Source organism: Myxine glutinosa, chromosome 2 (assembly GCF_964187855.1).
Source record: "Myxine glutinosa chromosome 2, kmMyxGlut1.1, whole genome shotgun sequence".
NCBI lineage: Eukaryota > Metazoa > Chordata > Myxini > Myxiniformes > Myxinidae > Myxine > Myxine glutinosa.
The window spans coordinates 82,840,425-82,863,021 of NC_136262.1; the positions used below are offsets into that span (position 1 = coordinate 82,840,425).

The following is a 22,597-nucleotide window of genomic DNA, read 5'->3' on the forward strand; positions in this document are numbered from 1 at the left end:
GTACAAAAAACATTACTAAGGATTCTGTATGGTCTGGTACGGGAGGAGGTCCATGTAGTCAGGTTCACTATGTTTTTTTCATTCAAATTTTTTGGAGATTAGCAAAACTACACATTTTTGGAATATTCAGAGCATGAGGAATCCAAAACTTCATGCTGGCATTTGCGTAGACACCTTTGCGAAAATGACACTCGGGATAGTGATGAAGATCTGTAAAAGCATATTCCTGAACGGTATAGACCTAGTAGATCCTGTGTATAGGACTTATAGTTCAATCTGATACTAACAAGGCTGCTTTCTTGCTTTATAAACCCATACCTATAACTTCAAAGGACATGCAATATCATGTATTATGTAATACAGTTATATCACAAATATATAGACAATGGTTTTCAATTACCTTTGTTTGTCGCTTCTCTATAATCCTGAGCACTATTTTGAGGCCTTTATTGGATTCCTTGACCCAGAAAACATAGGATTAGCATATTTAATTAAGTTTCTAGGTTGACTTGAAGCCGAGATAGCGCAAAATATGTATTTTATGGCGGCCATTTTGAAAATCCAAAATCTGTGTCTGTGCAAATGCCAACATTGATTTTCGGATTCTCCATGCTCTGATGATTCCAAAAATGTACAGGTTTGCTAATCTCCCAAAATTTTGAACGAAATTATATTTGTTAACATCGTGAACCTGACTAATGTGGGGGGGGGGGGGGGGGGTGACACCATGAGTTACCGCACTGGGTGACACCAACCCTAGTGACGCCACTGCATACTCCTCAAAGGCTTTGTGTACACCAACGTGCAAACACTGAACAAATGCAGAACATACTGCACACAATCTGGAAAGTGTAAACTCTTAGCAGACCTTAACCAAAGTCAAAGGCACATGTGACAGTAAAATCTGCGAAGGCATATTTACCAAGAGAGTCAAACAAACTGCAAACAGAGATCATAGAAAAGGAATGCGCAATTGCGCATGGCAATCCGGAAAGGAAATGCATGTTGGTGTCACATCTCGTCATTCTTCGTAGCTTATACATATTCCATCGGGCCATCCTTTGAATAATAGAAAAGGCCAAAGTACATACTGTGTGTGCAAAATTGTCAGGCTCCTTCTTCCCTTCCCTCATGATTGTCATTGCACAACATCTGAGTGGGAGTGAATAGGTTTTCCCCAAACCACGAAGCATCCCATCCCAGCGAAGCCCGCACAGATGTTGACCCTTTTCTGTGTAGTTTCCAGCCAATGTCACACTTTTTTCACCAAGCAGCGGGGAGTTTGCTGCTGCCATTGGAATAGAAGTCGGCATGTTTTTGGCTTTGAAATTTTTTTCATAAAAGGAAGACGTTTTGAGTCCCTCTCGTCATCTTAATCACAACTACCATCACTCTGCTTTCTCCCAAATATGCTGGGACTGCAGTACTCGCCTGGCACGGTCCCTTTTTCATAAAGGCAAGTCAATGCGGTCATTTCGACAGTGCAAATAAATAAAACCGTTCTCGTTTCTGACCACTAATACGAATGAATGTTTGAGATTCCTATAAAGTTTTCACTTTCTTTTGCTAGTAGGTTATATGCATTACATACACCAACTTGTGGAACTTTGACCACCCCACCTGCCTCAATCTCCAAACATGCCCCTTCTTTTTTTACATCTCTCTCCTCCAAACAATTTTGCTTTCTTAAGCTCCATTCCTCCCATTTTCCAACAAGTGATGTAAGCCACCGAGTTCTTAAATGGCAACAGCTTACTTTTCATAAGTTGACAAATGAATACGCTCACTCACCAAGTCACAGCGTATCAATGACATATCATTACCCCGCACACGTACCACAAAGAGGGGTTAAGCAATTGTTTCTATCAGTCTGTATCTATGATCGAGGACAACTTAATTTCAATTGAATGATTATTTTTTTTATCACTGTAGACCACAAATCGGAACACGAACCTGCAGTGTAGCAGTACTTTGGCTCTGAATTTGACACATCGTATGGAATGTCATCCTGAGCCACATGAAGAGTGCGGTAAAGCAATTGCTTCTGTCTGACTATCTGTCTGGCAGTTCAGCAGAATTGAAAATCATTCCAAACAGGAAACTTGCTGTTTTCTGGGACGTCATAAAGGACATAAACAACAGGTATGAAGAACTAATTTAGCATGCTAAATAATGTGGTGTAAATGAGGGTGCATCCGTGGTGGTAAGCTTTTAAGTTTTTGTTTTTCAATGTTCAAGGTAAGTTCAATGTTTTTGGTTTTTTTGTTTTCTTACCAACTCTTAAACTTTTATTTTATTTGAATTGAATTATACATTTGGATACTGTAGAACACAAATTGCCTTGTTTGCACTTCCAAAACCAACAAAGTTTAGCAGTACTTGAGCAAAATTGTATGCTGTCTCTACCAATCCATTTTGCCACGTTCTCTCAGGGTAGAGAAACAGTGATCACATTCAGACAAAATGGCGGCACCTAGCGATGCAACGACAGAGCTAACTTTGTCAAAAAGATCTGTTCCTTTAGCGCATCTAAATCGTTGGCTTCGTTTGGTTACCATCACTCCTGCTATTCAAAGTTCACAAACAAGGCTAATATGGATCATGCTAGGGAACGCAAATCAAGAGTTAAAAAGACCCTTCCCATGTCCTTTTTCTCAAGACCGCTTGGGGTAATGTGTTCTATGAACTCTCTAGTTATAGTAGAAATTATATTATTTAAATATTTGCGTTTTTGATTGAGGTGCTCACAATTTGTTCAACCTTCACTCGAATAATGATGTTCCATGCAGTATATTGTTGTCTAAAATCACTCCAAAAATGATTTATGCATGCATAAAATAAATGCGGGCAACGATGACAATCGAGTGCTTTATTTTATTTTGGTCCTTAGGTTTATTTATATTTTTATTATGGCCTAATGTCTTTGGCCTACATTCCATTTATGTACTGTATGTCCCCTCAAACGTACACCAATCAGAGCTGAGGATATGGTTACATGACAGGGGTGATGTGATGCGATTGCTTCTGTGATGTCATCACGGCGTACGACGGCTGACTCCACACACTGCCATTTTGATTTCTGTGCCGTTCAGGCCTAATATCATCGAACCTGTGATAAATCACATTCACCATGCTTTACATGTACGTTTTTCATTCAGTGTGAAACACAAACAAACCGATTGTTAAAATGACCATCAAATATCGAAAGCATCGGTGTTATGGGTCTTCCAATGACACAGTACTTATAGGCCTTAGGCTTCATGCCTTCTTGCCTCATCTTCAGGCCGTTTCAGACAAATTAACCCATGTTTCTTAATACAGTTGTATTGTTTTAATAATAATAACAATAATTATAATAATAGCGTTTATACTAATAATATAGTAAATATAATCGTAACAATGCAATCAATCCCTTTGTTGTTATTGCAAAGTTTCTCGATTGAAGCGGTGTATGGTTGCTTCATTGTTGTCTCGAAACATAGATTAAACCAGTGTCTCAATGCAATCAATCCCTTTGTTGTTATTGCAAAGTTTCTCGATTGAAGCGGTGTATGGTTGCTTCATTGTTGTCTCGAAACATAGATTAAACCAGTGTCTCTTCACTTCCCATGGTGACAGCAGCTTAGAGACTTAGAGTATGTCAAAAACAATTTATTACTTACATTATTTGATAACTGGTATCCCCACCCAGGTCATACTATCATCTTCAACTAAAGTATCAAACAAGCCCGGCTATGCCGATGTTAGAATTTCGGTCTTGTTTTGTCCCATCTGATGTTTTTGTATTGATGAAGAATATGATGTGTAGTTGAGATACCTTTAGAATAATACAGTCAATCATGGAGCAAACACAGCATGCTATATTACACTTGCTGTCTTACTGCCAACCAAAACTAAAACAACAAAATCATTAGGAGACGAAAGCAAATCTCAAAATAGTACAGAAACACAAATAAGGAAGCAGAAAAACTACTGGAGAGAAAACAATAAATAAAGAGTTGAAAAGGTTAATTTTCTGGGGAAGAAACAGGCAAAGCATTGGATCCACTTCAATCAGGTGGACCCAACAGCTTCAGACTACCATGGTAGTTCACGCCATATTTGCTTAGTCTTAACTTGTGATTACAGACTATCTGCCTGTTGTTTCATTGGATAGGTATCGCATCTGTCTTTTGAACGAAACGTTGATCTTACTGTTTCCTCCATTTATGTTTGTTTATAAGAAAAATGATTAAGTTAAACCAAAGGGAGTTCTGTTTCCAGTCATTTGCAGTCAGGAAAGTAATACTCCATTGCACGTGCCTTCAAGACCGATCTTTCTCTCTGTAGTTTATAATCCTTCTGTTTACTTGTTTTTCTTTGCCTTTTGCCATGTTATACTCAGTGAGGTTGTGTATAACACATTGATGACTGTTCAACTTGTTTATGTAAGAGAACCAACAGACCACCGTCCTCCTTCCTCTTGTGAGTGAGCAGCATGAGGCACATGGCCACTGTTTAATGGCAGAAGATTCCACCTATGGCCAGAAGCTTAAACAAAAAATAGAATAAAATAGCTCTATTTGTGAATTTGGAGCTCTGGCCCAAAGTATAGTACATTTCATCACACTAGACACTGCATACAAAGTTTTTGTGTGCTCGATAAGCAGTGTCAAGGGAGGCCTTGGCGTGAAGGAGAATGTCAAACCAGTATTGGCAATGGAAATATTTTGAGAACTGGTCATCCCAGGACAAGATGTCGCATTTTTGTAGAAAAAATATAGGATAATGAAAGAGTGTTACAGTGCCTTCAGAAAGTATTCACACCCCTTGATTTTTTTTCACATTTTATTGTGTTACAGCCTGAATTGAAAATAGGTTAAATTGAGATTTTTTTTGTCGATGATCTACACATAAAACTCCATAATGTCAAAGTGGATTTTTTTTTAGAAATCCTTACATTAATACAAAATAGATTTCAGAAATATCTAATTTGCATAAGCATTGAACCCCCTGAGTCAATACTTCGTAAAAACACCGTTGGCAGCAATTACAGCTTCCAGTCTTCTTGGGTATGTCTATATCAGCTTTGCACATCTGGCTTTGGGGAATTTCTCCTATTCTTCCTTGCAGATTTGCTCAAACTCTGTCATGTTGGATGGGGAGTGTCAGTGAACAGCAATCTTCAAGTCTTCCACAGATTCTCAATAGGGTTCAAATCTGGGCTTTGTCTGGGCCACTCAAAGACTTTCACATTCCTGTTCTGAAGCTATTGCAGTGTTGCTTTGGCTGTTTGCTTGGGGTCATTGTCCTGTTGGAACATAAATTTTCGCTACAGTCAAGGGTCTTTTGCACTCTGAAGCAGGTTCTCCTTAAGTATTGGCCTGTATTTGGCTCTATTCATTGTTCCCTCTGTCGTACATGTCTCCAAGCCCCTACCGCTGAAAACCATCCCTCTAGCATGATGCTGCCACCACTATGCTTTATGGTAGGGATGGTGTTAGATGGGGTGATGAGCTGTGCTCAGTTTCCACCAGACGTAGCGATTTGCATTCAGGCCAAAGAGTTCAATTTTCGTCTCATTGGACCAAATAATCTTTTGCCTCCTGCTCTCAGTCTTTTACGTGCCTTTTTGCAAACTCCAGGCATGCTGTCATATGCCTTTTTCTTGGGAGTAGCTTCTGTTTGGCCACTCTCCCATAAAACCTAGATTTGTGAAGTGCTACAGAGACTGTTGTCCTTCCGGCAGATTCTCCCATCTCAACCAAGGAACTCCATAGCTCTGTCAGAGTGGTCATTGGGTTCTTGGTCACCTCCCTGACCAAGGTCCTTCTTGCCTGGTTGCTTGGTTTGGTCGGCCGGCTAGCTCTAGGAAAAGTCTGGTTAGGTCCATATTCTTTCCATTTCCTATTTATGGAGCTCACTGTGGTCTTGGGAACTTTCAACACTCTGGAAATTGTTTTATACCCTTCCCAGATCTATGCCTCCTCACAATTATATCTCAGTGTTCTACGGGCAGTTCTTTGGACTTAATGGTGGAGTTTCTGCTTTGATATGCACTGCGAGAAGGAAATTGTGAGAATATCGGAAGAAATTAATCTTTCTTTAAACCCTTCATCCTCCAGTCCCTCTTGCATTTCACAGCAGAAATCATGATGAATGACTGTCACTGACCTTTAGGGTTTGCCGTAACTCCAACTTACAAGGTTTCATGATCAGGCGCTTCCGCAATACATGCCAAACTATCGTCTGTGGAATCTGTAGCTCATGACTTGCTCTCTTGGTTTGAATTTTTTGAACTGCATTGGATTGTTTCCCGAATTCGCTGTGCAGTCTCCTCTGAAGTCTGAGGGCATCCGGTGCCCTTTCTCTTTCAGGGACAACCTGTGCCTTTGAACTGTTTGTACCAGTCGTAGATTGACTTCCTAGTTTGAGGGTTCTTTTCACGAGTCCATAAATGTCGTTGCATGCTTGTCACTGAATTTGTCTTGACGAATTCCAGGAAGCAGAAAGCTTTCTCCTGTTTGTTTGCCGCCATTTTGAAGATAACCCCTATCCCCAAAACCCCAAAAAAACAAAACCAAAGATTAAAACAAAACTTGAAGAGATTTATTTTCCATCCGTACATGAAATGTGGATTTAATGTCAGTAGTTTTTGTAAAATACAATTTTGAACTGCATACTAATTTTTGAATAACCCTGTATAAGTCAATGGAGATTTTTGGTTTGAAAGAAAAAGAAGGGGAACAGTTGAGATTTTGAGAAAGAATAGCCTGGTCAGATAACTCTTGTCATCCAAATGAAAGATGACTTCACTGGAATTGGTGAGGAGCTGTAGAGAAGCACACGAGTCAGGAATTGGCCTGGATAAGCAAAGTTCCTCATATAAGCAGACATTGTGTGCCAAAGGAGGAACTACTTGATAAGAGATCAATGTTTGGAGTTTAGTTTTGTGGTATTGCTGGTGAAGGAGAGCAGATGAATGATGAAAAGAAAAGCATGAAGGATAGAAGGAAATGAGATTGTTAATGAGGGGTTAAAATGACTGCAATTTCCGAACCTTCCACCCCACCCCAAATACCCAGGGTTATTACTCCTTCAACGTTTTCCTACCTTCACCATGTGTTTGCTTCACTTCAGAAAAAACCCTGTCCCATTTCCCTGAAAGTCGTCGCCATAACTATGGTAGCCATCACTTTAATATGGATTGACAATAATCCTTGACAAAACATTCCATTCAACTTTTCATTTATAAAAATCAATTCCTAGTATTTTCTTACTTAAACATGACTGGTATTCCTGCCTCACGTAGTTGAATAATCTCAATGAGCTTCCCTTTTTTTTTTTTTTTTTTTTTAAACGCACAGCTTTTACTTTCATGTGCCACACATTCTTCCTTGTGGAGTATGTGGGAGTAACAGTGTTAGAAATCCAGTGGTTTTTGCAAAATTGAGGATGAGGGAGAGGAAGTGAGGTGGTGGCAAGCATGGATCACTTAATTCAGGAAGTCCAGGTCTCATGGTGCTCAGGAATGGATGGATGGAGGATGGTTCAGCATTTCTTCTTCTTTTGTACGCAACAACAGTACATACATGATACTTGGAACCAATCTTATACTTAGAACCATATCTAGTATCTACATTCCCACCAGATAGCTAGGCGGCTGATGCAAAGAATCGTTCACATTGTGTTACAAGCATGAAACTTTGCGTTGATGCTCTTGTATAGATAATCCTTATATCCAGTTGATAACCAACTTAAAATTCAACATGGTGGCCGTTTATTTTCAAAATGGCCACCGAAATTGCTAAAAAGTGCCATACACTTTTTAATACTGAACTTAGGATGTACGAGTATCAATCCCAAATCACAGAACTACATATAATCTATAAGAGGTAGTTAAAATTTTCAATTTATCATAATTTAGGTATCGAAATAAGAGCATAACTGCTAAATTTCATGCTTGTATCGCAATGTGAACGATTCAACTTAATTATGGGCATGAGCATGAGCCTAAGAGGGGTATGATATAGTGTGCTGAAAATTAAATAATGTGGGACAATTTGAGTGATATTTAAATTAGGAAGCACATTTCTGCTCCTATTTTTTAAATAACTCATTGTGTTATTAAGATGGCGAATATAACAGGCCTCACAGGAATGATTTTCATCCCTTTTTGAGAGTCACTTCATAAATACTCTGGAGTGGACCAAGTGCTCAGATTTTAAAAAGAACGAGGAAATATTGGAAAGGGAAATGTGCCGATAGGTAATTCGACTGTTATTTGAGCACAGAAGGTTTTGGAAGGTGTTGAAAGCGTCACAAGTTCCCACTTCGCACACATTCACCTCGATGAACAAGAGTTGTGCTAATGAATTAACCTACTGGGCTGTGTTGGTTTTGAATGTAAATTTATCACAGTTGGTTATCCGACCTCTATGAAGAGAGAGCTTTTGGACACCGATGCCCAGATTTTCCATGGGGATGTCCCCACCTCCATGAGTTTGAAGATCACAGTGAGTGATTGACCAATCATTATTCCTTTGTAGTTTGGGAATATACTGTCCAGTGTACTGAGAGGAAATGGAAACAAGCAGCTGGTGCGGCTCATGCATGAAAGCACCACTAAAACCCAAATTCGTGGGATTGCTGAATGATTGCACACAAGCCTGTTGGCTGGAAGGGCCTTGGTTTGAGTTACCACCAAAACAATCGTTACTGTGCTAAGTCGTGCACGTGTACGTTTCATTCGAGCGAAGGAATAACAGTGTTCCTGATTTTGGAGCAGAAAAAAGTTATCAGGTCATCCAACATTTTGTGGAAAATATTTTGATTCGAAAAAAACCCCAAACATTTTCAATTTTTTTGGATTTTTGCAAAAAATTAAAAAATTAAAAAAAATAAATTTTGACAAGTCTTGTATTAAAAGATTCATCGTACTCAACGAAGACATGCAGTCGGCTCACAGCTGATTTTGAGTAAGCTTTCCCACGCTTCCCCCTTCATTCATTCCATATTCGTTTTCTATTTGTTTCACAGCTCATTGTAAAGATATTTTTACATTTTCTTCCTTTACTTACTTTTACCATCGCTTATACTTTCTAAAACAGAAAGCTACCATCAAAATATTTGTTGTTAAAAAGCAGCATACACAGCACATTGTGAAATGCTCCATACCCTTGATGCTTGCAATTCTAATGGGTTCCAACTTCTGGATCACTTTGGGTGCCATCTTTAACACCAGCATTATTATTTTTTAAAATGTAACTTTTAAAATTTAACATTAAAAAATAAATAAATAAACAAGAAGACATCATGCAGAGCACGATACTTGCAAAATCAACCCCTCCCCAAAATAAAAAGTTGTCATTGATAAATCAAATTGTCCAAATCATTAAGATAAAAATTGACGATCTTTCACGAGCCCCGATCTTGTATACAAAAAAACAAACAAACAAAAAAGCTTGGGTCAATCGGATTAAAATTGATGGTTTTTCTGATGAAAATTGATGATTTTAGAAGTTTCACTTTGAGTTGACCTTTGACCTTTGACCCCATAATAATTGGTTTTTCAATTCCGTTATGGATTATGTAATTGCTCTTTAATTTTCAGGTTAATCGGATGAAAATTGATGATTGGTCAGATAAAAATGGGTTATTTTAGAAGTTTGACCCTGAGTTGACCTTTGAACTTTCGACCTTAGAATTCATTGGTTTCCCAATTCAGTGAGGCCTTGTGCAATTGCTAAATAATTTTCAAGTCAATCGGATGAAAATTGATGCTTTTTCAGTTGAAAATTGATTATTTTGGAAGTTTGACCTTGAGTTGACCTATGACCTTTTGACCTCAAAAATAGTTGGTTTCCCTATTTAGTGATTCGATATGGAAATGCTATTCAATTTTCAAGTCAATCGGATGAAAAATGGCAATTTTAGAAATTCGACCTCAAGATGACCTTTGACCTTTGATCTCAAAATCGATACACATCTTCTTTATGACCAGCTCTACCATCTGGTAAAGTTTAGTGAGGATCGGTTTAAAATTGTGACCTGTAGGCGATTGACAAACATACAGACAGCCAGAATAATGCACCAAACCAACCAATATACTTGAAAAACCTTCGATTTTGCAAGTAATAACAAGCGTTACGCTGAGGTCCCCCGTCGGTGAAGTGATGTGAGTTGACCAAGTGGAAGACGCAGGAAACATGGAAGTGTAGCGGCTACCGCTGGGTTTTCACAATCGCCTTGCACCTATCAAGGACGCGGAGCGATCACCATGCCGGGCTCGTCCTGGACGCCCGGGCAGGCCCGCGCTCAACTTGCCAGGCCTCGGTCGGAACGCCCGGGCATCCCGGGCAGGCTCGCCCTCAACTTGCCAGGCCGCAGCCAGGACGCTGGGCCACGCCCCCTCTCGCCTTTCCTGGGCAAACGCTCCGGGATAATATGTATATATATTGCTGCCCGATAAACGGGCTTTTCAGAGTGCCTGAGTGTTTGGTTTGATTAAAGCAACTCGGATGAATTCCAGCTTTTTGTCGCATCCATTCTTCCGATCGACGTGGGAGCCCCAGCTCCTTCATTGGTGACCTACCGACATGGACACGGCAGTCGCCCTTAAACTGCCTACCTTCTGGGAGGCTCACGCGGCGGTTTGGTTCGCACAGGCGGATTCCCTGTTCGCCCTGCGAGGCATCACGGCCGACGACACCCGCTTCCACCATGTGGTAGCAGCGCTCGGTTCGGCCACCGCGGCCCGCGCCCTGAGCCTCCTCGAGAGCCCGCCAGCCGCTGACAAATACGGCGCGATTAAGAAGCTTCTCCTCGACGCTTTCGCCCTCCCATCGGCGGAGCGCGCACGGCGCCTGCTCGACCTGCCCGAGCTCGGCGACACGTGCCCTTCCGAGCGAATGGACTACATGCTTTCACTGCTCGGCGAGCACTCTCCGGCATTCCTGTTCCGGGAGCTGTTCCTCCGTCAGCTGCCTAACCCGGTACGCCTCGCCCTGGCAAGCACGACGATCACAGATCCCCGGGCCCTTGCCAGAGAAGCCGACAAGATCTCCGCCGCAGGACAGCGCATCGCAGCGGCGACATGGGACCCACCGCCGTCCGACGTAACACCCATGGCGCCCGAGCACCCGGCACGGTCGACGACCGAACTGCCGCCGCAATTGGCGGCCGCTACACCGAGCCGACCACCTCCAGCACGACGACCGGGGCCTCCACCTGACCAAGCGTGGTGTTACTATCATGCCAGGTTCGGACAGAAGGCCCGGACATGCCGACCCCCGTGCACCTTCGGCAGGCCGGGAAACGGCCGGGCCGGCGTTCATTACCAGCCATGAGCGCCGGCCACACGGGCAACTTACTGTTCATCACGGATAAAGCGTCCGGACGGCGCTTCCTGTGCAACACCGGCGCCCAACTGAGCGTCATACCCGCCTCTGACCAGGACAGGCAATCCGCGGTTTGCGGCCCCTCCTTGGTTGCGGCCAACGGATCGACCATCCGCACCTTCGGCCCGTGCAACGTCACCCTCTGCTTCGGCGGCCAACGCTTTGCTTGGACGTTTGTAACCGCAAACGTGCCCATGGCTCTGCTAGTCGCCGACTTCCTCTGCGCACACGGACTGCTGGTGGACGTCCAACGGCATCGTTTAATCAACGCCGAAACCTTCAGCTCCCTGGTATGCACATTGAGCAGCTCCGCGCCGACCGAGCTGGCATGCGCCGTCCCGGCGGCGAATGAGTTTGCTCGCCTGCTCACGGAGTTCCCGGCCCTCACGCGGCCGACATTTTTGGCCGTCGCAGTACGGCATGGGATCGAGCACCACATACCAACCACGGGCCCGCCGGTCTACGCCAGGGCCCGCCGCCTCGACCCAGCCAAGCTCGCCGTGGCGAAGGCCGAATTCGACGCGTTGGACCACCTCGGCATCGTGCGGCGCTCCGATAGCGCGTGGGCCTCGCCACTGCACATCGTGCCAAAGCCGGGGGGTGGATGGCGCCCGTGTGGCGACTACCGCCGTCTCAATGACGCTACCACCCCCGACAGGTACCCGATCCCGCATATTCAAGACTTCTCCGCCCGTCTGGCGGGACGGGTCATTTTTTCGAAAATTGATCTCATACGGGGATATCACCAGGTACCTGTCAGGGCGGCCGACGTCCCTAAAACGGCAGTCATCATGCCGTTCGGCTTATTCGAATTCTTGCGGATGCCGTTTGGTCTCAAGAACGCGGCTCAGGCGTTCCAGCGCTTGATGGACGGCGTGCTGCGTGACCTGCCGTTCCTTTTCGTTTACCTGGACGACATCCTCGTCGCCAGCACGTCCCGGGCCGAGCACCTCCTCCACCTCCGAACACTGTTCGGGCGCCTCAGCGAGCACGGCCTCATCGTCAACCCGGCCAAATGCCACTTCGGCACGACGGCCGTTGATTTTTTGGGCCACCACATCACCAAGAACGGGGCCGTGCCGCTGACAACCAAGGTCGAGGCCATCACCACGTTCCCGCGTCCCCGCACCATAAAGGCCCTGCAGGAATTCCTGGGAATGGTGAATTTTTATCACCGCTTCGTGCCCCGCGCTGCTCAACTCATGCGGCCCCTCTACGAAGCCCTCCGGGGCAAGCCGGCCAAGCACGACATCGCCTGGTCCGCAGCAATGGATGCGGCCTTCCAAAGCTCAAAGCGGGCCCTCGCCGACGCAACACTGCTCGCTCACCCGGTGCTCAACGCTCCCATCGCCCTCACCATGGATGCCTCCGACTACGCGGTGGGCGCCGTACATGAGCAATGGGTGAACGGGGTTTGGCAGCCACTCGCTTTTTTCAGCCGGCAGCTCCGGCCGAACGAGCTCAAATACAGCACGTTTGACCGGGAGCTCCTCGGTCTACACCTGGCCGTCCGCCATTTCCGCCACCTCCTGGAGGGCCGACCTTTCACGGCGTTCGTCGACCACAAGCCGTTGGTTTACGCCATGGCCAAGGTCACGGAGCCGTGGTCGGCCCGCCAACAGCGCCACCTCTCCGCCGTGTCGGAGTTTACCACGGACATCCGGCACGTCGCCGGCAAAAACAACGCCGTGGCCGACTGTCTTTCCCGGGCCAGCGCGAACGCGGTCCACCTGGGCGTGGACTTTGCGCTTATGGCGGCGGACCAAACCACCGACACCACGGTGCAAGCCCTCCGGGCGGCGGACACGGGCCTCCGCCTGGCCGACATCCCCTTCGCGGACACTGTCCTGCTCTGCGACGTCTCCCAAGGCCAGCCTCGCCCCATCGTGCCCGTCACCTGGCAACGCCGCATCTTCGCCTCCCTCCACGGCCTTTCCCACCCGGGCCGGAAAGCTTCCCAGAAGCTGGTGTCGGCGCGATTCGTCTGGCACGGCCTTCGTCGGGACGTCCGCGATTGGACCAGCACCTGCACGGCCTGCCAACGGGCCAAGGTCCACCGACACACCCAGGCCCCGCTGGCACCTTTCACCGTGCCCGAACGACGTTTCGACCACGTCAACGTGGATCTGGTGGGCCCCCTCCCCCCGTCACGGGGGTTCACACACCTGCTCACCATGGTGGACAGGACCACCAGGTGGCCGGAGGCCGTTCCCCTCGTCTCCACCACCACCGCCGACGTGGCGCAGGCTTTCATCGCCACCTGGGTCGCCCGCTTCGGCGCACCGGCGGACATCTCGTCAGACCGTGGACCACAGTTCACCTCCGAGCTGTGGGGCGCGGTCGCCCGCAACCTGGGGGTCAAGCTCCACCGTACTACGGCCTACCACCCCCAAGCAAACGGTTTGTGCGAGCGATTCCACCGCTCCATGAAGGCCGCGCTCATGGCCGGCCTTCAAGACGGCGGTTGGGCCGACCGGCTGCCGTGGGTCCTTTTGGGCCTCCGCACGGCCCCCAAGGAGGACCTCCAGGCATCCACCGCCGAGCTTGTCTATGGCCAGGCGCTACGCGTCCCGGGCGAATTCGTGCCCGACGCTACCAGTCCCTGGTCCGCAGCTCACCAGCGCTCGGACCTCCAGGAGGCCGCCCGACGGTTTGCCCCCGTGCCAACATCCCACCACGGTGACCCCCAGTCCTACGTCCCCCCAGCACTTCGCACAGCGGAGTATGTTTTTGTGCGTCACGACGCACATCGGGGGCCACTCCGGCCGCCGTACGACGGGCCCTTCCGGGTGCTGCGACGGGACGACAAGTCGTTCGTCATCGACATCGGCGGCAGGTCGGACCGGATTGCGGTGGACCGCCTCAAGCCGGCGCACGTGCACGTCGACCACCCACCACGGGTGGCCCTTCCGCCGCGGCGAGGCCGCCCCCCGTCCACGGTGCCCCCCACTCGACCGCCCACCACCACACCGGACCCCCTCCCACGATCCGCCAGGGGTCGCTTCAGCCGGGTCATCAGGACCCCCCTCAAATTGACCCTGCCGGTGCAAGTCGATTCTGGGGGGACGTGTGTAGCGGCTACCGCTGGGTTTTCACAATCGCCTTGCACCTATCAAGGACGCGGAGCGATCACCATGCCGGGCTCGTCCAGGACGCCCGGGCAGGCCCGCGCTCAACTTGCCAGGCCTCGGTCGGGACGCCCAGGCATCCCGGGCAGGCTCGCCCTCAACTTGCCAGGCCGCAGCCAGGACGCTGGGCCACGCCCCCTCTCGCCTTTCCTGGGCAAACGCTCTGGGATAATATGTATATATATTGCTGCCCGATAAACGGGCTTTTCAGAGTGCCTGAGTGTTTGGTTTGATTAAAGCAACTCGGATGAATTCCAGCTTTTTGTCGCGTCCATTCTTCCGATCGACGTGGGAGCCCAGCTCCTTCAGAAGAGTCGATAATATTTGCGAGTGGGTTGGAGACACACCCACACACCAGATTAGAAGTTAGTAGTTCGATTATTTTTCAAGATATTCCGCTCACAAGGTTCAGACATACATGGCGGCGACCATCTTGGATTTTGACGTGGCGACCCAATTTTCAATAGCGTTCTCCCTTATGCGTAGATACACCCACACACCAGATTAGAAGTTAGTAGTTCATTTATTTTTCAAGATATTCCGCTCACAAGGTTCAACGCACGCGCACACGCACGCACGGACGCACACACGGACGGAGGGGAAAACCATAGTGCCCCTTTCGCTCCGCGGTGCGACGGGGGACAAAAAGCAGACACACACAAATATTGTCGGTTGATGGAGGAGGGACTTAAGCAATCTTTTGGCCATCAGCATTGTTTCTCAAAATGCTCTTTAACACGATAGCACTCTCAAATGGACATGGTAGGAGGACAAGCACTGACTGCACGATGACAAGGTTGATGTGCCATGTCAGATGACTCTGTGCCCTTGTATTAGAAATGTTTATAGTAAGGGAAACATATGAAAATCTGTTAACTAAATTGTTACCAAAAAATTTCTTCACCAATATGTTTGTAAAGGTGTGTAATAACATGTGTTAAAATGTTGGTCAACTCCCGTGGGAAACCCAGAAAAAAAGCTGTTGAATTCGGGTACCGAAAAATTATTTTCGAGAATTTATATTTTTTTAAATCGGCCCTTAAGTAACTTATGAGGGGTCAAATAAGGGTTTTTCATGATTCTGAGTTGATTGTTAACATTTATATTTCACCACAGACACTCATTTGTGGAAAAATAATTTCTAAATATATCTCATTTTCTACTTTGCAGGACATGGAGTCTAGCAATATGGATGAAGACGTTACTCCACCTGTGCTCAATTGCTTCATCTGTGCACGCTCGGATACACCAGCTGAAAGGCTCATACAGGCAACTCCAAAGGGATACTCAACTTTATTGAAACAAGCAGAAACTGTCGAAAATGTTACTGTTGTGGAACGTATGAAGGAGGCTCAAAAGGAAGGAAAACTGAGGTACCACCAGAAGTGTAAAAATGATCTGTACAACAACTTTGTTGCAACCACCAAGAAGTCAGCTCAAGCATCAAAGGCAGAGAAAGTCATCAAAGTTGAAGAGAAGACGCACTACTTGTGAGTTCAGTTCATCAACTGGCTGCAGGTCTAGAAGATCACAGTCAGTTGACCTCCTGTATAAGGATGTATGCATTCTTTGCAACCAACCAGCCCAGCTCTACAAAAATAATCCAGCACAAGCTAGAAAGAAATACAGAGTGCCAGATAATTTGACTGCAGATACACTGAAGGCAAGCTTGGAGTCGCGGGGATGACTGGGGCACTGAAGTCACTGGACGCCTGGAAGGGATCAACGACTTGGTAGCAGAAGAAACACTGTACCATTTGCGATGCAAACTTATGTTTGCGAGAGGTGACAGTTTGTCCAAGACTGATGAGGAGGGAAAAAGGAAGAGAGGACAGAGGAGTATTGATGAGGAGCGAGAGGCAGTTTTTATTGAATTCTGCGAATGGTTAGACTCAGAATTAGAGCATGGGGTAATGAACATGGACCAAGTCCATGAAAAGCTGCAGGAGTTTGATCAGTCACCAGAGAAGAGCCTTTCTTATTCAAAGCATTGGCTAAAGATAAAACTTCTAGAGAAATACGAAGACACCTTGTATTTCACAACACAGGAAAGAAGGGCAGATGTACTCTGTCTCAAAGATGGCACCGACAATATTCTGCGAGTGCATCATGCTAATCTTGACCATGGAGATGAGAAGACTCAGATCATAAAGACGGCACTCAAGTTCATATCCAATGATATTGCCTTGATTGATTTAGGTCCAAAGTCATACCCCACCACACACAGTATGACTGACATCGATAGTCAGCTGACACTTGTTCCTGCAAGCCTTCAGATGTTCTTGAGACTGATTGTCAAGACAGACGAAAGAGTTGCCGTTTGGGGGCAGAATTTTATTAAGGCCTGTCGACCTCGGTCTGGAGTATTGCCACACCAAATGGGGCTTGCCATACAACTTGATCATAGATTTGGGTCAAAATGGATGCTCAACAAGTTCCACCGGCTGGGATACACTGAGTCTTACACGGAGACACAAAACTACAAATACTGCTTCCTTAATAGTAGGAGTGGAGATGATGTTCCAGATACTTCTGGCACTCTTGACACCAATGTGGAGGAAACCGATGAACAGATCAATGATGAGGTTGCGGTTGATGCTGCGCTTGAGGATCAATCAGTGATGACAGCCAAAGTGCCAGCCAGTGAAAGTGAATTGTCAAGTAATGATCAGGTGGTCTTTATGGAGGTTGGGGAAACAAACAATGCAGTCACTCAGTTTGTTGGAGACAATATAGATTTAAACATTGTCTCTATTCACGGAAACACTCCCTTTCACTCAATGGGTTGGATCGAAGTCACCTCTCCGGCACCACCTTTGCCTTTGCCTTTGCCATCCGGCACCACATTCACTCCGTGCCTACCTGCAGACCCGGGACTGGATCCTTCTACAGAGCATGTCTCTGAACCCCAGTGACTATGGATGGACAATAGGTGTGCATGGGTATGAGCCAGTTCCAACACTGGACCCCACGGCTCCTGAGGAGCTATTGCAGTTCATGAGCTGTAATTGTCATGGAGATTGCAGCAACCGGCGATGCAGCTGCAAGAAGAATGGGGTCACGTGCATCTCGGCCTGTGGAGTCTGTAATGGCATTACATGCAGAAACTGCAGTCATGATGTTGTTGAGTCTGAAGAAGACATAGACAATGACTGTTGAAACTTCTGACATTGTGAATGAGAAATAACTCTTGAGTATTATATATGTATGTGAAATAAAAGCTACTTTGTGTGTAAATGTAAAAGTGAAAATATAAATGTTAACAATCAACTCAGAATCATGAAAAACCCATATTTGACCCCTCATAAGTTACTTAAGGGCCGATTAAAAAATAAAAAAATTCTCGAAAATAATTTTTCGGTACCCGAATTCAACAGCTTTTTTTCTGGGTTTCCCATGGGAGTTGAACTTCAACATTTTAACACATGTTATTACACACCTTTACAAACATATTGGTGAAGAAATTTTTTGGTAACAATTTAGTTAACAGATTTGTGAAATATCTCATAAAATGCCCTTACTATTAAGATGGGCCAACATTTCAAATTGAATACTCTTCATTTACCTTGTAACACCTCTAGCTCTTTTGTTTCAAAAAATACCTGAAATTACATGACTACACCAGAACGGCACTCAGTAGAGAGCATACCTCCGCCTGGTTGGCTATATCACACAATGGTGAAGAATCACTTAAAAAATTATACGAGCTGGATCCGGATCTTCACCAAAATTGAATTGATTCTTCCTTGTCATACACACAACATGTCCAACAACTTTCGTCCAAATCCATCCATAACTTTTTGAGATATCCTGCTATGTATGTATCGTTTTTGGCCCAATCTCCCAATGGTGAAGAATCACTTAAAAATTCCAGTAGCCGGATCCGAATCCGGATCTTCACCAAAGTCTAAGCATTTCGTCCTTGTCACTTACGCTACATCTCTGCCAAATTTCGTCCGAATTCGTCCACAACTCTTTGAGATATTTTGTTCACAAACAGACACAGACTAGAAATCGGTCAGAGACCGAGGACTTGCCGGAATGTACTTTTTTTTCAGGGGTGTTGCTTAGAAGGGAATCGGATAATGTTTGACAGAGTTATTAGCAAAAAAAAAAAATTTTTGACCTTGAGTTTGACCTTTCAAGGTCACTCAAGGTCAAAGGTCATGGTGCCAAATGAAATGTCGTATGTCGGGCGGCCTGGCCTGAACAAGACAGGTTCCTCCAAGTGCCAAATGAAATGTCGTATGTGACTTCTTATATGTCAGTAACAGTAAGTGTATGCATATATCTTGTTATCTTGTACTTTTAGAGTTATAGTGGTTTGAAATATATTTTAAATGAAAACTTGACCACCCGGATTTCACGTGTTGGGTGACCTTGAGCTTGACCTTGGGCCTAGAGAGTTAAAAATTGGGCACAGTCTATTCCAGGGCAAGGCAAATATGTGTGTAAAGTATGGCGATGCTATGTGCAACGATGTCGACGTAGTACTGCGCACAAACAGACAGACAAACCTACAGGCAGACAAACCAACCAACCAACATACTTGCCGGAATTTTTACGGGCAAGTAACAAACGGACAGACAGACAGGGGTGAAAACATAACCTCCATCCATCTTTGGTATCGGAGGTAATTACATATGAAATTGTCCACCTAGGAAAGACAGATATATATATATATATATATATATATATATATATATATATATATATATATATATATATATATATATATATATATGTATATATACGTATATGTATATATATATATATATATATATATGTATATATACGTATATGTATATATATATATATATATATATATATATATATATATATATATATATATATATATATATATATACACTTTTGTCATTATTAATTATTCACTGTAGATATTGTAGCTTATTTAATGAAAAGTATGCCTGTTTTCTGAATACCCCTCGTACTTATGTTTTACAATGAGTCAGCTGAACTCAAGGTTGGTGAATATATCCTGAAGCACCCCATCCAAGCTTTAGTTCGATGTAGTTATAAGCAGTTAACAAAACTTGAAGGAGTGCCAGAACGACTGACCACAAGTCACAACCACAAGACTCTGCTCACCTTTACTCCTTCATTCCTCTTGACTCCCGCCTCTGGAACAAACTCCCTCACTCTCTTCAATCCCACTCCACCCTCCAGGTCTTTAAAACATCTGTTCACCACCATCTCTTATCTTCCCCCATCCAAAACCTTGATCTCTTCTACCCCCGTTAATTTACCCCAGATCCACTTTTTTCGAAATACCGACTTCTTTCCTGAAAGTTCCAGCAGTGTCCATGTGTTTCATACCTCTCCCACCTCCCCCCCCTCCCCCCCCCCCCCCCCCCCACCTTCCCATGCCTCCTCTCCCCAAGCCCTCTTCCTCCCACAGATCTCCCGATGTCCCTGTTCTCTGCTGTTGTACTTGTGTACTTCCCTCTCTCTCCCCATCTTGTCTCCCGCTCCCCTTTTTTGTATGTTTGTGTGCCCGTTTTTTTTGTTAGCTCTTACACGAGCCTCGATCTTGTATACAATATACAGTCACGTGAAAAAGTAAGTACCCCCCCCCCCCCCCCCCCCCCATGTAAAGTTTTGACTTTTTCAACATATTTCAATATACAGCTATTTGATCTTCATTTCAACAATATTGATAGATAAAGGTGATATAATATAACAAATATCATGAAACATTTACATTTTGTAGTCCATTGTATAATTTAAATGAACATAAATGCAAATTTCGCGTGTGGAAAAAGTAAGTACACAGTATATATACACATACTCAATGGTTATTTTGATTAGGAGGCTTGCCAATCCTTGTATGGCAATCGATCACACTGAAATTGAAATGACAGTGATTGTTTTGTTCTTTGAATATGCCTGGGAAATAACAATTATCTTACTTAAATGTTTTCTGCGAATATCTTTTCAGATGGGAAAGTGAGGCTGGCTGTAAAGTTAGGGATGAAGTGACGGCAGCATGGCAAGTTTTGACAGATTTTTTCCTGGAAGTGCAGGAAGATGTTGGCACAAGAGATGTGCACGTGGCAGGTCAGTGAATAGGAAATTTCTTAGAGGACTTGAGGAGTCCTTGGTCAGCTGGGTATGTCATTTTACCTTTATGGTCATGAAACATAAAGATATTGTCTCATCTGATATACTCTCTTTCACAACTTTCACTCAAATAATAAATTAGTTTTGGCTCAAAATTTAACTCTTTCTTCACCATATAAGTGAAATACAATAGTTCGTACATGCAGTTTTAAACAAGTTTTCATTGATTAGTTTGTTTATAAGAAACATCCTGCAGCATAGGTGTATTTCAGGTGTGAGAGGACTGACACATATTTACCTTTCAGGCAACCTTTGGTAGCTGCCATCGGAATTCTTTGTCTTCTCTGCACCTGGATTAACAACTGTGTGAGTTACAAATACGAAACCTTAATTTGCACTTTCCACATTTATTTGTACACATAAAACTTTAAAAAATGTTTTCTATGAATTTAAATTATTCACGAGGTCATGGAATTTTTTGATCTCCTTGTTACCTCCGCCACCAAAGCTGGACGATTATGTTTTCACTGCTGTCTGTTTGTCTGTCTCTAATGAGGATATCTCAAAAATTTTATGGACAGATTTGGACGAAATTTGGTGGAGAGTTTGGGTATGCGACAAGGACGAATTGATTAGATTTTGGTGGAAATCCGGATATCCGGAAATCCGGATAATTAATACTATAATGTTTTAAGTGATTCTTCACCATTGACAGATCGGGCCAAAAACGGTATATAGAACGATATCTCAAAAAGTTCTGGACGGATTATGACGAAACTTTGTAGAAGACTTGATTTGTTGGCAAGAACAAGCCGATTCGATTTTGGTTCAGGTCCGGATGCAAATCCGACACATCAGTGAGATACAAGACGTAAAATGTTGTGCCTGGCCGAGGCAAGCCCTCTACTGAGTGCTGTTCTAGTTGTTTATTGGCCCATCTCATGTTTTTGTAGAGCAGACGGGAATCTATCACCACGACCACCAACAAAAAAAAAACATGGTGTAAAATAATAGCCGAATAATATGGGAAGATGTAGAACAGACAAATTCGAGTACGTATTGCACACTATGTGTGAAATAGTCAGAGCTTGAGACTTTTTCATGACTTGTGCATTTTGACTTGCTCAGAGCTTGCTCTTTCATGACTTGTGCACGCCCACATTTTTATATTTGTGCATAATTAACTTTCAAACATCACCTGAACGACAAGCATTAGCTCTCCATGGAGGAGTTATCCAGGCTTCTGCAGATCCATGGAGGAGCAATGATTTGCTACACATTGTGGAGTCATCCATTGTGGTTCTTGTGGTTTGAGGCTTGGTCCGTTCATTAAAGATTTACAGAATTTCAGATTTTAAACACGTCAAGTCACATACCATTGAACTTCGAATTATCTGTCCATTTACTGAAGAACTAAGAACAAGTATGAATGGTTAAAGACAGTTATTTATTTATTTATTATTTTATTATTTTACATTTCCAGCATAATGGACTTTTATGATTGTGGGTAAGAACGATAAAGTGTAGCAACATAAAAAGGTCTTTTTCATGTTTCCTCCCACAAACTCTGACCATATGTAATCATCGCAGACTGTACCATTCTTGGTCATACAATCGACACTGAACCTTCCTCTGAGCAGACATAATTACTAACGCATTGGCAGAGGTGAGGTTGGGTTTGACCAGAGAATGCATTTCTTTGAAACATCAAGAAATAACTTGTACTTTATTCTTTATTATAGTTATATCATTTAAGGAAGTTGTATAATTTGAGGCATGGCAGGATGGGGCATATGATTGGATAGTCTCAAGGTATGAACATTCTCCTCGTAGTTTGAATCCCGACCCAGGTATAAACTGCCACCCTGGTGTTTCACAGGCAGGAAGATTCATCAATGGTGTCTGTCTTAGTTTACTACCTGTATTACAACAGCTCACAACTTTATTTGCTATTGAGCGGGGCAAACCATAACAACCATTGGAATATCCCAATGTGAAGGTGAGTCTCTG

At 44.5% G+C, this 22,597-nt stretch overlaps 1 protein-coding gene across 2 annotated transcripts in view; it reads left to right on the forward strand.

Annotated features, from left to right (window-relative positions):
• Nucleotides 1-22,597, forward strand: part of LOC137421640 (thrombospondin type-1 domain-containing protein 4) — a 275,809-nt gene that overhangs the window by 16,085 nt on the left and 237,127 nt on the right. The window contains exons 2-4 of one of the 2 annotated variants that reach the window (XM_078771163.1): nucleotides 1,933-2,142; nucleotides 20,466-20,584; nucleotides 20,893-20,953. In XM_078771163.1, the coding sequence (XP_078627289.1) occupies nucleotides 20,514-20,584; nucleotides 20,893-20,953 (132 nt within the window). In that variant the 5' untranslated portion in view covers nucleotides 1,933-2,142; nucleotides 20,466-20,513. The remainder of the gene's footprint in view (nucleotides 1-1,932; nucleotides 2,143-20,465; nucleotides 20,585-20,892; nucleotides 20,954-22,597) is intronic. The other variant, XM_068107883.2, reaches the window with a different exon arrangement.